The following is a 14288-nucleotide window of genomic DNA, read 5'->3' as shown; positions in this document are numbered from 1 at the left end:
GAATCTGTGCTCAAAACAGAATTAAGACTGTTTTTGTTTTATTTTCTTTGGTTGCTTTTTTTTTTTTTTTATCCAGTTACTTTTATAAGCAAGACAAATATTTTAGAAGGGAAAAGAAATACTGTGCTAATTTATAAGGTCTTTGATATACATAAAATACTTAACCAAATAAATTTAATTGGCTTTGTATTATGAAGCTTTTCAACTCAAAGTATGGTCCTTGGATCAGTAGCATCAACCTCACCTGGGAGCTTGTTACAAAATGCAGAATCTCTAGGTCCTCCTCAGACCTACTGTATCAAATTCTATATTTCAACAATACCCCCCAGGTGATGTATATGCATATTCAAGACATAAAGTTTGAGAAGCCCTACTACAATGGGCAATTTAACTTATAACCTATGAAAAAAATAATTTAGTTCTCTCAGGGGAGCTACCAGTTTCCAGGGAATTTGTTGCATAGAAATGATAGCCCAATACTCATTTTTAAACAGTTCAAAAATACATGCATTTTCACCATCTATATCTCAAGCACGGAGGTGATCCTTTGAAGTCTTCTGTGATTTAAGCCTTATGTGATTACACAGATATGTTATTTATCGATGGATAATGTAGTTTTTTAACACACTGGCTTCCCCAGAAAGCAGAGCTAGAAGCAGTGGCTTTTGCACTATTATTTATTTATTTTTAATTTCAGTACTCTATTTATTTATTTGGCTGCTCCAGGTCTTAGCTGTGGGACTCAGGATCTTCAATCTTCATTGTGGCATTGAGGATCTTTTTTACTTTCTGCATGCGGGATCTAGTTCCCTGACCATGATGGAACCTAGGCCTCCTGCATTGGGAGCATGGAGTCTTAGCCACTAGACCACCAGGGAAGTCCCTGCACTATTATTTTATTAGGACATACAGTCCAGGTGGATGAGAGTGGGATAAGGAACCAAAGCAGGAAGAAGGGAGAGCTAATATGGAAGCAATATGATGCTGACTACTGGTGACAGCAACTAGTTAAGTACGAGAATATGCCCCAGGACACAGTGGTACCCTTCTCAGGAACATCCAGGCAGTCCACTGGTGCATGCTTGCCACATCTCCCAAACTTGGCGTTACACATACATGAGGGGTGTGAGTATCTGAAGATGTCCCATAGTAGAGGTGACAGGAAAGTCCTGGATAGCTGAGAAGTGGATAGGACAGGCAGGAATCAGGAGCTGTCAGACTGCACCAGTCTAAAGTTGTGCAGAGCTCATAGAAAGCTGGTCACTGACCACAGCAGCAGCTGAAATTAGGGATATAATTGATAGGTGAGATTGAGAGGGTCCAAAGAGGTGAGGGAGAGGTGTCTGATCCAGAACATACTTAGAAGAATATTTCAAAGAAAGACATAATTTGTTTATGACTTGAAAGGTCAGTATCTACAATTGTGCAGTTTCTCAAATAACTGAGTAACATTTCTTCCACTTTTAAGAATGTGTCAGGGATGCACGCAGAGTGAATCTTGTTGAGATGAGTGAACTACACACAAAAATTACAAGGATAAATGATGAAATTGAGTTTCTAAAGAAGAAAATACTCCATCTGCAAACAGATAATACAGCTCTAGGGTAGGTATTTTTGTTTGTTTGAAGAAGTCAGGGTCTGGGGATAAAGTGGGAAATTTTTCTTAAGGGATTTGTCCTCTGGTCTGATCTTCCCTGTAGCTCAGTCAATAAAGAATCTGCCTGCAAGGCAGGAGACCCAGATTCAATTCCTGGATCAGGAGGACATGGCAACCCACTCCAGTATTCTTGCCTTGGAAAATCCCAATGGACAGAGGAGCCTGGCAGGCCAGAGTCCATGGGGTCACACAGAATCGGACACGAATTATCGACTGAACCACCTCTGAACTGGTGCCGGGCAAGTTAAGAGGCAGAGATAACTTGTAGAAGATGACTGGGCTGATGAGGGATGTGTGATAGCTTCAGAGAGCTGGGAAGAGAGCAGAAAACCTTCTACCACCATAGCCAGGAGACTGTAGGATTTCAGAAGGAATTAACCTTCCCACAGCAACTACACACAACTTACTGTGTGTAAGTCACACACTGCCTCGCACCCCAGCTCCAAAGGTAGAAACACAGTGACTTTCATTTCATTTTTAGTAAAATTAAGTTTACAAGCCTCAACCACCAAAGCAAGAAATCTTGCTGGGTGTTGTGTTGCAAGTATAATATCAAACCAGGTATACTGTAGCTAGATGAGTTCTTTAAAGACATTCAGGTATAGTCTTGTGGAGGGCTGAGGATGGGATTGGTCCTAGATATTTATTACCTGCAATTAAATGGAAGCTGACATCTGTTAGTTTCTTTTGTTTATTCTTCAGCTGTGTTATTAGCACTTCCCCTTTTGTGGGCTTCATCTTTTCCATCTGTAAAATGGAGATTACAAATCTTGACTTACCCAGTCCATGAAGGAAGAGATATTCTGAAAGAAAAAACAATAAAATCCTGAAGAATATCTCAGCTCTATGAGTAAATTTGCAAGAGTAATGTATAAATGTCAGACTTTCAGTTTGTGAGAGTAAGAAATACTCAAAGAGCCCTTATTATAGTGAAAAAATCTTCTTGGGAAGGTAAAATATTCAGAAGGTTGCTTTGGTGCAAAAGATATCAAAGCATCAGGAATTAGGTGGGATCTCAAGGCCCAGGGATAGTTTTCTCGGAACACCTATTTTGGAAGATGCTCTATGAAAAAGAAAGGTCCTTGACCACAGAAGTCTGCGAAAGACTGCATGCACTAACCCCTCTTGGAGATTCACAATGCATATTTATGCATGGTGTATGCTAGCCACAATCACCAGAGACCACAGACTATCAATTTCTAAACTACTAACAAGGAAGCTAATGCCCAGGCTGAAATACTCACATCAATTGGCCAGCACCATCACACCCCTATGGACCAATGACTGTCAAACTTGAGTGTACATTAGCATCACCTGGAGTGCTTGTTAAAACTCAAATTACTGTGCCCTCCACTGCAGATTTCTGATTCAGTAGGTCTAGGGAATGAGGGCAAGAATTTCCATTTTTAACAAGTTCCTAGATGCTGCTGCTGGTCCTGACCACATTTTGAGAATCACTGCCCTAGAGAAATCTTCATGGAAAGCCAAATTACAAGTGAACATAACGTGGGTTGCCTGATGAACCAGCATCACCAAGCTACAGTCAATTATTGCATCATTTTTGGAAGAAAGATGTACATCAAGGTGCCCGCACTCTCTGACAGGCTGGTCCTTCCCTGGACAGTCCTCAAAAACTGGGCACATGCAAGCTCTTCAGGGGTTGGGGAAGGGGATTTCCTCAGGTCCTGAGAATTTGGGAGACCAACCCATCTCAATATACCTAGTCAGGTGTATTGATTTGATATGTTTTGCTTTGCTTCCTTACAGCTACTCAATCCTTAGTTTGCTTCATTCTTAGTAGGCTTCCTCTACTAAACCTACAAAATACCCATTATTTGACACCATCTAACCTGGGATTCTTTCAATTGCCTTTCTGTGGTGGAGTTAATTCTGGAAAATAAACTTACCAACAACCTGTTTCTATTTTCCTGAGCCTTTGCACACAATCCCCCTGAACTTAAGTGTTTAGCTTTGGAGATTAGAAGAAAGTCTTTACATTGCAGGAGATTTGAAAAAAGGAAAACAGAGAAATGGCATCACTGTTCTTCCTCCAAATCTTTTATTGTCATTCCTGGGGCAGATATTTCTCACAATCTTAGGGTCTCCTTCAGGTGGGAGTGGCCAGCAATGAATATGTAAGGTTAACCTCTCCTCTTGAACTCAGATTCGGCTGTGGCTGTGAGAAGATAGGGCTTCCCAGGTGACTCAGTGGTAAAGAATTCGTCTGAGATGCAGAAGACACAAGAGATGCCATGAGTTCAATCCTTGGGTCAGGAAAATCCCCTGGAGGACGGCATGGCAACCCACTCCAGTGTTCTTGCCTTGGAGAATCCCATGGACAGAGGAGCCGGGCAGGCTATAGTCCATAGGGTCACACAGAGTCAGACACGACTGAAGCGACTGAGTACACACAAATGTGAGGAGTTAAGAGAGTTTAAATTAGATTTTAAACACCCTCTGAACCATGAAGACAGACTCAGATCCCTCTTCCCCAATTCCTGTCCTTCAGAGGGGGATTAGGTTTCTCCTGGACATTCTATGCAGGGCAATGGCATCAGAAGGTGACTAGAAGAGTGGTGGGATGTTTATCTATCTTTGGCTTAAGTATGTATCTCACGATGATAAGGTAGTCATGGCAAAGTTACATATCAAATCTTTGTCCAGCGAGATTCCACTTGCCTGTTCAAAATGGTTTTTGAATCGTTGTAAGCTTTAAACCAAAATATCCCATAGTAACTACCTGGTATATGAAGATGGCTGGGGTGAGGCGGGACCCCAAGACACTTTGGCAGTGATAAAGAGTTGCAAGATGGATACCGTGTTTCCGTCTGTCCTTCGTCTCAACCAAGTTTAGGCCATGACAAATACAACTCTAAAATAAGCCAGTCCAGGTTCGATGCACGGTACTGGATGCTTGGGGCTGGTGCACTGGGATGACCCAGAGGGAGGGTAGGGGAGGGAGGAGGGAGGAGGGTTCAGAATGGGGAACGCGGGTGTACCTGTGGCGGATTCATTTCGATATTTGGCAAAACTAATGCAATATTGTAAAGTTTTAAAAATAAAATAAAATTAAAAAAAAAAATAATAAAATAAGTGTCCCTTAAGTTTCCCTCTCTATGGTGGTTCATCTCATCAAACAGACTTTAAATTTCTTTCTGGAAAAAGCCATTCTTTTTATGCCAAGAAGGATTCTTTTTCTCTAGTGAAAGGCAAGAGGAGCTAGCGAAGCATTATGGAAAGATTGTCCTGTCAGTCAACCACGCAATGAAAGAAAAAGCCACTACCACTATTTACATCAATGAGACTTATACCAAAATTAATTTGGAGAAAAAAGAACTCGAATTGCAAAAAACCTATATTCAAGAAATAGAGGAGCAAATAGAAAGAGAAAGAGCAGAATATTTGAAGAAAAAGGAAAAACTGAATCAAGAGGTAAGTGGTATGATTTTTTTTTAAAATAGAGAATTGTACAGAATTGAAGCAGGATATGAGAAATAACGTATTTGCCCTTGAAGATAGCAAGTGTTCCCATGGTATCTTCTGCAGGAATAGAGCAGAGGCTCCAGGACACTGGAGCCCGTGGGGGAGATTGATTTGTCCCACGATCTCAGTTCATGGGAAAGAATACAAGTGGTAACGATGGCAACACTGGGGTGGCCCCTTGCTTATATGCAGCCCTATAGGAAGTAGAAATTTGCTTCCGTGCCATTTGGTTGTCTTTGACAGTTCTGAGGCCCTGTTTCTGTGGATAGGATCAGTGAGTTCAGCTCTGCTGGAACTGATGTGGAAACTTGGCCTCTATGCGCTGTCACCAAATTGAATCTTGGAAACAGAGTTTTGGGTGAAGAAGAAAAGAATAGCTTTATTGCTTTGCCAACAAAAGGTAACCACAGTGGGCTGATGCCCTCAAAATCATGTGTCCTAAGCCAGTGAGGAGGGAGTCTTTTGGTCAAGGGAAGGATTGCAGACAAGGAACAGGGTGCACATGGGGGTCTACATTCCTTCAATCCAGAGGTTATCTGGCCTGGCATCAGGTGGTCTTGTGATGGCTTCTGTGATTCTCAAGGTTATTGAACTGTGACCTTCTCTCTGAAATGAAAAATGCTTCGACAAGTAGTTAATTATATCCATGGAAAAGAAATGCAAAAAAAGCAAAATGGCTGTCTGGGGAGGCCTTACAAATAGCTGAAAAAAGAAGAGAAGCAAAAAGCAAAGGAGAAAAGGAAAGATATAAGCATCTGAATGCAGAGTTCCAAAGAATAGCAAGAAGAGATAAGAAAGCCTTCCTCAGCGATCAATGCAAAGAAATAGAGGAAAACAGCAGAATGGGAAAGACTAGAGATCTCTTCAAGAAAATTAGAGATACCAAGAGAACATTTCATGCAAAGATGGGCTCGATAAAGGACAGAAATGGTTTGGACCTAACAGAAGCAGAAGATATTAAGAAGAGGTGGCAAGAATACACAGAAGAACTGTACAAAAAAGATCTTCATGACCCAGATAATCACGATGGTGTGATCACTGACCTAGAGCCAGACATCCTGGAATGTGAAGTCAAGTGGGCCTTAGAAAGCATCACTATGAACAAAGCTAGTGGAGGTGATGGAATTCCAGTTGAGCTATTTCAAATACTGAAAGATGATGCTGTGAAAATGCTGCACTCAATATGCCAGCAAATTTGGAAAACTCAGCAGTGGCCACAGGACTGGAAAAGGTCAGTTTCATTCCAATCCCAAAGAAAAGCAATGCCAAAGAATGCTCAAACTACCGCACAATTGCACTCATCTCACACGCTTGGAAAGTAATGCTCAAAATTCTCCAAGCCAGGCTTCAGCAATACGTGAACCATGAACTTCCAGATGTTCAAGCTGGTTTTAGAAAAGGAAGAGGAACCAGAGACCAAATTGCCAACATCTGCTGGATCATGGAAAAAGCAAGAGAGTTCCAGAAAAACATCTATTTCTGCTTTATTGACTCTGCCAAAGCCTTTGACTGTGTGGATCACAATAAACTGTGGAAAATTCTCAAAGAGATGGGAATACCAGACCACCTGATCTGCCTCTTGAGAAATTTGTATGCAGGTCAGGAAGCAACAGTTAGAACTGGACATGGAACAACAGACTGGTTCCAAATAGGAAAAGGAGTACATCAAGGCTGTATATTGGCACCCTGCTTATTTAACTTATATGCAGAGTACATCATGAGAAATCCTGGGCTGGAAGAAGCACAAGCTGGAATCAAGATTGCTGGGAGAAATATCAATAACCTCAGATATACAGATGCCACCACCCTTATGGCAGAAAGTGAAGAGGAACTAAAAACCTCTTGATGAAGGTGAAAAAGGAGAGTGAAAAAGTTGGCTTAAAGCTCAACATTCAGAAAACAAAGATCATGGCATCTGGTCCCATCACTTCATGGGAAATAGATGGGGAAACAGTGGAAACAGTGTCAGACTTTATTTTTCTGGGCTCCAAAATCACTACAGATGGTGACTGCAGCCATGAATTAAAAGATGCTTACTCCTTGGAAGGAAAGTTATGACCAACCTAGATAGCATATTCAAAAGCAGAGACATTATTTTGCCAACAAAGGTCCATCTAGTCAAGGCTATGGTTTTTCCAATGGTCATGTATGGATGTGAGAGTTAGACTGTGAAGAAGGCTGAACGCCGAAGAATTGATGCTTTTAAACTGTAGTGTTGGAGAAGACTCTTGAGAGTCCCTTGGACTGCAAGGAGATCCAACCAGTCCATTCTGAAGGAGATCAGCCCTGAGATTCCTTTGGAAGGACTGATGCTAAAGCTGAAACTCCAGTACTTTGGCTACCTCATGCCAAGTGTTGACTCATTGGAAAAGACTGTGATGCTGGGAAGGATTGGGGACAGGAGGAGAAGGGGATGACAGAAGATGAGATGGCTGGATGGCATCACTGACTCGATGGACGTGAGTCTGAGTGAACTCCGGGAGTTGGTGATGGACAGGGAGGCCTGGCGTGCTGTGATTCATGGGGTCACAAAGAGTCGGACACGACTGAGCGACTGAACTGAACTGAACTGAACTTACTTGATGAGGACTCCAGTTCTGTGTAAGAGCTCAAAGATACTGTTTTGTTTATCTCTTGAGGAATCACATCCTTGCCTCAAGGCTGCACTATTGTTTCCTACTGCTCCTCCCTTGTTCCTGCATCTCCTCCCTTCCTTGATATAGCAACTGTTTGAACTGCCTTTTGGAACCCAGGGAAGGTCATGGAAGCTGTTGAGTTCAGTTCAGTTCAGTTGCTCACTTGTGTCCAACTCTTTGTGACCCCATGGACTGCAGCACACCAGGCTCCCTGTCCATCACCAACTCACAGAGCTTGCTCCAACTCATGTCCATTGAGTCGGTGATGCCATCCAAACATACTCTCTTCCCATTCTTCTCCTGCCTTCAATCATTCCTAGCATCACGGTCTTTTCCAGTGAGTCAGTTCTTTGCATCAGGTGGCCAAAGAATTGGAGCTTCAGCTTCAGCATCAGTTCAGTTCAGTTCAGTCACTCAGTTGTGTCTGACTCTTTGCGACCCCATGGACTGCAGCATGCCAGGCCTCCCTGTCCATCACCAACTCTCGGAGTTTACTCAAACTCATGTCGATTGAGTCAGTGATGCCATCCAACCATCTCATCCTCTGTCCTTCGCTTTTCCTCCCACCTTCGATCTTTCTCAGCATCAGGGTCTTTTCAAATGAGTCAGTTCTTCACATCAGATGGCCAAAATATTGGAGTTTCAGCTTCAGCATCAGTGAATATTCAGGACAGAGTTCTTTTAGGATGGACTGGTTGGATCTCCTTGCAGTCCAAGGGACTCTCAAGAGTCTTCTCCAACACCACAGTTCAGAAGCATCAATTCTTGAGAGCTCAGCTTTCTTTATAGTCCAACTCTCAAATCCATACATGACTACTGGAAAAACCATAGCTTTGATTAGATGGACCTTTGTTGGCAAAGTAATGTCTCTGCTTTTGAATATGCTGTCTAGGTGGGTCATAACTTTCCTTCCAAGGTGTAAGCATCTTTTAATTTCATGGCTGCAGTCACCATCTGTGGTGATTTTGGAGCCCCCCAAAATAAAGTCTCTCACTGTTTCCACTGTTTCCCCATCTATTTGCCATGAAGTGATGGAACTGGATGCCATGATCTTCATTTTCTGAATGTTGAGCTTTAAGCCAACTTTTTCACTCTCCTCTTTCACTTTCATCAAGAGGCTCTTTAGTTCTTCTTCACTTTCTGCCATGAGGGGGTGGCATCTGCATATCTGAGGTTATTGATATTTCTCCAGGCAATCTTGATTCCAGATTGTGCTTCATCCAGCCCAGGATTTCTCATGATGTACTCTGCATATAAAATAATAAGCAGGGTGACAATATACATTCTTGACATACTCCCTTTCCTATTTGGAACCAGTGCCTTTTTCCTTGTCTAGTTCTGACTCTTGCTTCCTGACCTGCATACAGATTTCTCAAGATGCAATCAGGTGGTCTGGTATTCCCATCTCTTTCAGAATTTTCCACAGTTTATTGTGATCCACACAGTCAAAGGCTTTGGCATAGTCAATAAAGCAGAAGTAGATGTTTTTCTGGAACTCTCTTGCTTTTTTGATGATCTAGTGGGTGTTGGCAATTTGATCTCTGTTTCCTCTGCCTTTTCTAAATCCAGCTTGAACATCTGGAAATTCAGAGTTTACATACTGTTGAAGCCTGCCTTGGAGAATTTTCAGCATTACTTTACTAGCGTGTGAGATGAGTGCAATTGTACAGTACTTTGAGAATTCTTTGGTGTTGCATTTCTTTGGGATTGAAATGAAAACTGACCTTTTCCAGTTCTGTGGCCACTGCTGAGTTTTCCAAATTTGCTGGCATATTGAGTGCAGCACTTTCACAGCATCCTCTTTTAGAATTTGGAATAACTCAACTGAAATTCCATCACCTCCACTAGTTTTGTTCATAGTGATGCTTCCTAAGACCCACTTGACTTCACATTCACACCATCATGATTATCTGGGTCATGAAGATCTTTTTTGTACAGTTCTTCTGTGTGTTCTTGCCACCTCTTCTTAATATCTTCTGCTTCTGTTGGGTCCATACCATTTCTATCCTCTATTGTGCCCATCTTTGCATGAAATGTTCCCTTGGTATCCCTAATTTTCTTGAAGAGATCTCTAGTCTTTCCCATTCTATTGTTTTCCTCTATTCTTTGCATTGATCCCTGAGGAAGGCTTTCTTATCTCTCCTTTCTATTCTTTGGAACTGTGAACTCAAATGGGTATTTCCTTCCTTTTCTCCTTTGCCTTTCACTTCTCTTCTTTTCTCAGCTATTTGTAAGGCTTCCTCAGACAACCATTTTGCCTTTTGCATTTCTTTTTCTTGGGGATGGTCTTGATCACTGCCTCCTGTACAATGTCATGAACCTCCGTCCATTGTTCTTCTGGTACTCTGTCTATCAGATCTAATCCCTTGAATCTATTTGTTATTTCCACTGTATAATCGTAATTGATTTGATTTAGGTCATACCTGAATGGCCTAGTGGTTTTCCCTACTTTCTTCAATTTAAATCTGAACTTGGCAATAAGGAGTTCATGATCTGAGCCACAGTCAGCTCCCTGTCTTGTTTTTTATTTTTGCAGACTGTATAGAGTGTCTCCATCTTTGGCTGCAAAGAATATAATCAACCTGATTTCAGTATTGACCATCTGGTAGAGTTTTCTTTTGTGTTGTTGGAAGAGGGTGTTTACTATGACCACTGCATTCTCTTGGCAAAACTCTTTTAGCCTTTGACCTGCTTCATTCTGTACTCCAAGGCCAAGTTTGCCTTGTTACTCCAGGTATTTCTTGACTTCCTACTTTTGCATTCCATTTCCCTATAATGAAAAGGACATATTTTGGATGGGTTAGTTCTAGAAGGTCATGTAGGTCTTCATAGAACCGTTCAACTTCAGCTTCTTCAGCATTACTGGTCAGGGCATAGACTTGAATTACTGTGATATTGATTGGTTTGCCTTGGAAATGAACAGAAATCATTCTGTTGTTTTTAAGACTGCATCTAAGTAGTGCCTTTCGGACTCTTTTGTTGAATATTTTGGCTACTCCATTTCTTCTAAGGGATTCTTGTCTACAATAGTAGATATAATGTAGATATAGTAGATATAAATAGTAGATATAAATCATCTGAGTTAAATTCACCCATTCCAGTCCATTTTAGTTTGCTGATTCCTAAAATGTCAATGTTCACTCTTGCCATCTCCTGTTTGACCACTTCCAATTTGCTTTGATTCGTGGACCTAACATTCCAGGTTCCTATGCAACATTGCTCTTTATAGCATCGGACTTTACTTCTATCACCAGTCACATCCATAACTGGGTGTTGTTTTTGCTTTGGCTCCATCTCTTCGTTCTTTCTGGACTTATTTCTCCACTGATTTCCAGTAGCATATTGGGCACCTACCAACCTGGGGAGTTCATCCTTCAGTGTCCTATCTTTTTGCCTTTTCCTACTTTTCATAGGGTTCTCAAGGCAAGAATACTGAAGTTGTTTGCCATTCCCGTCTCCAGTGAACCACGTTTTGTCAGAACTCTTCACCATGACCCGTCTGTCTTGGGTGGCCCTACACAGCATGGCTCCTAGTTTCACTGAGTTAGACAAGGCTGGGATCCATGTGATCAGATTGGTTAGTTTTCTGTGATTTTGGTTTTCAGTCTGTCTGCCTTCTGATGGAGAAGGATAAGAGACTTATGGAAGCTTCTTGATGGGAGAGACTGACTGAGGGGGAAACAGAAAACAGAAACAGTCTTGTTCTCATGGGCAGGGCCATGCTCAGTAAATCTTTAATCCAATTTTCTGTTGATGGGTGGAGCTGTGTTCCCTCCCTGTTATTTACCTGGGTCCAAACTATTGTGCCATTAATGAAGATAATGGCCTTCAAAAGGTCCCATGCATGCACTGGTACACTCAGTGCCCCCACCCCTGCAGCAGGCAACCACCGACCCATGTCTCCATGGGAGACTCCTGGACACTCCCGGGCAAGTCTCAGTCAGTCTCTTGTGGGGTTTCTGCTCCTTTCTCCTGGGTAGTGGTGCACACAAGGTTCTGTTTGTGCCCTCCAAGAGTCTATTTCCTCAGTCTTGTGTAAGTTCTGGAAGCTCTATGGTGGGGTTAATGGGCAACCTCCTTCAAGAGGGCTTATGCCATACCCAAGTCTGCTGCACCCAGAGCCCCTGCTTCTGCAGCATTCCACTGCTGACCCATACCTCCACAGGAGACACTCAAACATAGTTCTGTCTCAGTCTCCGTGCGGTCTCTGGATCCTGGTGCACACAAGATTGGTTTGAGCCCTCTGAGCCTCACTGGCAGGTATTCGGTTTGATTCTAAACATGATTTCGCCCCTCCTACCATCTTGCTGGGGCTTCTCCTTTGCCCTTGGATGTGGGATATCTCCTCAAAGTCACTCTAGTGCTGCATGGCTGTTTTGGGTGAGGGGTGGGGATTTTCAGAAATTTGGTCACTGCCCGCTTTCTGGCTTTTTATGGTCAGCTTTCAAATTGTCATGGCACTTGTGGGTGTGTCATTTAGCATATGCTAATATATTACAATGAGCCTATAAAGAGGCTCGAGGTCAACTGAAAGTCAAACTTTCTGCCATCCTGGGCCTATCCAGTTTAACCAGTTTTTGTAGTATCCTGTTTTTCTCCATGGCTTTGTCCCCTGCCCTCTTCGTTCTTGTCCCAATTTGGTTCTGTGATTGTTTCCATGATGTGTGCAAAGTTGCTTCAGTTGTGTCTGACTCTTTGTGACCCTATGGACCATAGCCCGCCAGGCTCCTCTGTCCATGGGATACTCCAGTTATGAGTACTGAGTGGGTTGCCATGCCCTCCTCCAGGGGATCTTCCTAACTCAGGGATCGAACCCACAACTCTTACATCTCCTGCATTAGCAGGCAAGTTCTTTACCACTAACACCACCTTTTTTCATGATAAGACTATTCATAGGTTCCAGTTGGGTCTGAGAGTTTTTATCCTTTAAAGCACCTATGTCTTCAGAAACAGTTTTACACTAAAACCATGGATTTTTTTTCTTTTTTTTTTAAGTGTAAATAGCTCAGTCTTAGTCATCCTCAGAACAAGTGCTTTTGTGAAGTCATTGACAAGGGGTCCCTTGGGCAGTCTGCAACCACTAACCAAAATTTGTAAAAGGTCGAGCTCCATGGACCTTTTCAGGGGATGAAGCCATTGTCAGCCTGCACTGCAGTGCTGAGTCAACTGAAATCCGTGGCTCCTGTCATTGGGCTAGACCTTGCTTGGATTTATTGTTATTACAGTGAAATAGTGTCAGAATAATAAGAACCAAAAGCGGTGTTTCCTCTTTTCTTTCTCTACCCGCAACAATGCTGAGAGGACTTCTTTTCACCCATTGTTTCCAGCCCTCTGCTTGACTCTGAGCAGTCCAGAACTCCCACACTGGAGAGGCTCACTGAAGTTACAGGGGTAAAAAGCGGGATGTGTCTGCATGGGCACAGCTTGAGGGATGATGTGCAGGGCAGTGTAGGTAGGGAGTGGGGAGAGCCTTGTCTCTCTTTTTTTTTTTTTACTTCTGCTGGGGCTGAAACAATGGTCAGTGGTGGCCTGAGTACTACTGACATGTGCCCACCAGAAGGAAGACTCCACCAGGCAGGGATTTTGTCTGTCTTTTTGTTGCTGAATTCTAGCACCATGATGGGTGCCTGGCATACCTTGCGTGTAGTAGACACTCTATAATATTACTGTATTGAATGATTGAGTTTCTAACTTCATTTTAAGCCCTCAAGAGAAGTTTCCACCCTCTTCCATCCCTTCCTATTCTTTAATATAAATATAGTATATTATATAAAATATGTATATTACATAAAATTTTTAAAAGGAAGCCCAGAGGGTCTTCAGATTGAGAATTTGAGAACATCATAGGTTCTCCTTCCTTTTGTGGATAGTGTTTCTCAGTCAAAAGCACTAATTAAACGAATAAGTGTGGCTTTACAAAAACAGGTAGTGGCTGGATTTGGCCAACAGGTAGTGGTTTGCCTACCCTTGGTCTAGTGCCCTGGGAGAAAAGGAAACGCATTAGAGTACTCAGATGCAAATAGCAAAAGCCTTGACTCAAACTTGCTTAAATAGTAAGGGCATTTATCATCTTACACAGTAGGAATTCCCAAGGTAGGGCAGACTCCAGAACTAGCTAATTCGGTGGCTCATCCCTCTTCCATCTTTCATTTTAAGGCTGCTTTCCCTTATCATCACAAGATGCCTGCCAGTGACAACTGGACTATATGCTTCATATTCACATAGAAGAAGAAAACCTTTCCCAACCAGGGACATAAGTCTTCTTGCCAGGTTAAGATAGTGCCCACCCCAGAATACTAATGGATCCTAAGGGAATGCATGTACTAGTGGGCTAGACCAGCTAGGGTGGATATTAAGGAGTCAACCACTGATGCTCACTAAATACACATCATATGCCATGGTAACAGCTTGTTAATTCCCTTTATTTCCAATAAGAAAGGAAAACCTGTTTACAGCTGTCAGAGTCTTCAAACCCATAAGATCTCCTCTAACACAAAACAGAATTGTTTTTA

At 42.4% G+C, this 14288-nt stretch overlaps 1 protein-coding gene across 2 annotated transcripts in view; it reads left to right on the top strand.

The window, feature by feature from the left end:
• Positions 1–14288, top strand: part of CCDC175 (coiled-coil domain containing 175) — a 74431-nt gene that overhangs the window by 8214 nt on the left and 51929 nt on the right. The window contains exons 4-5 of one of the 2 annotated variants that reach the window (XM_027554231.1): positions 1469–1604; positions 4861–5089. In XM_027554231.1, the coding sequence (XP_027410032.1) occupies positions 1469–1604; positions 4861–5089 (365 nt within the window). Of the gene's footprint in view, positions 1–839; positions 1605–4860; positions 5090–14288 lie in introns of those variants that run through there. The other variant, XM_027554230.1, reaches the window with a different exon arrangement.

The sequence above is a fragment of the Bos indicus x Bos taurus genome, chromosome 10, assembly GCF_003369695.1.
Source record: "Bos indicus x Bos taurus breed Angus x Brahman F1 hybrid chromosome 10, Bos_hybrid_MaternalHap_v2.0, whole genome shotgun sequence".
In the NCBI taxonomy this organism is placed as follows: Eukaryota; Metazoa; Chordata; class Mammalia; order Artiodactyla; family Bovidae; genus Bos; species Bos indicus x Bos taurus.
The sequence above is the reverse complement of the archived record's forward strand: the minus strand, read 5'-3'. Positions and strand labels throughout refer to the sequence as shown.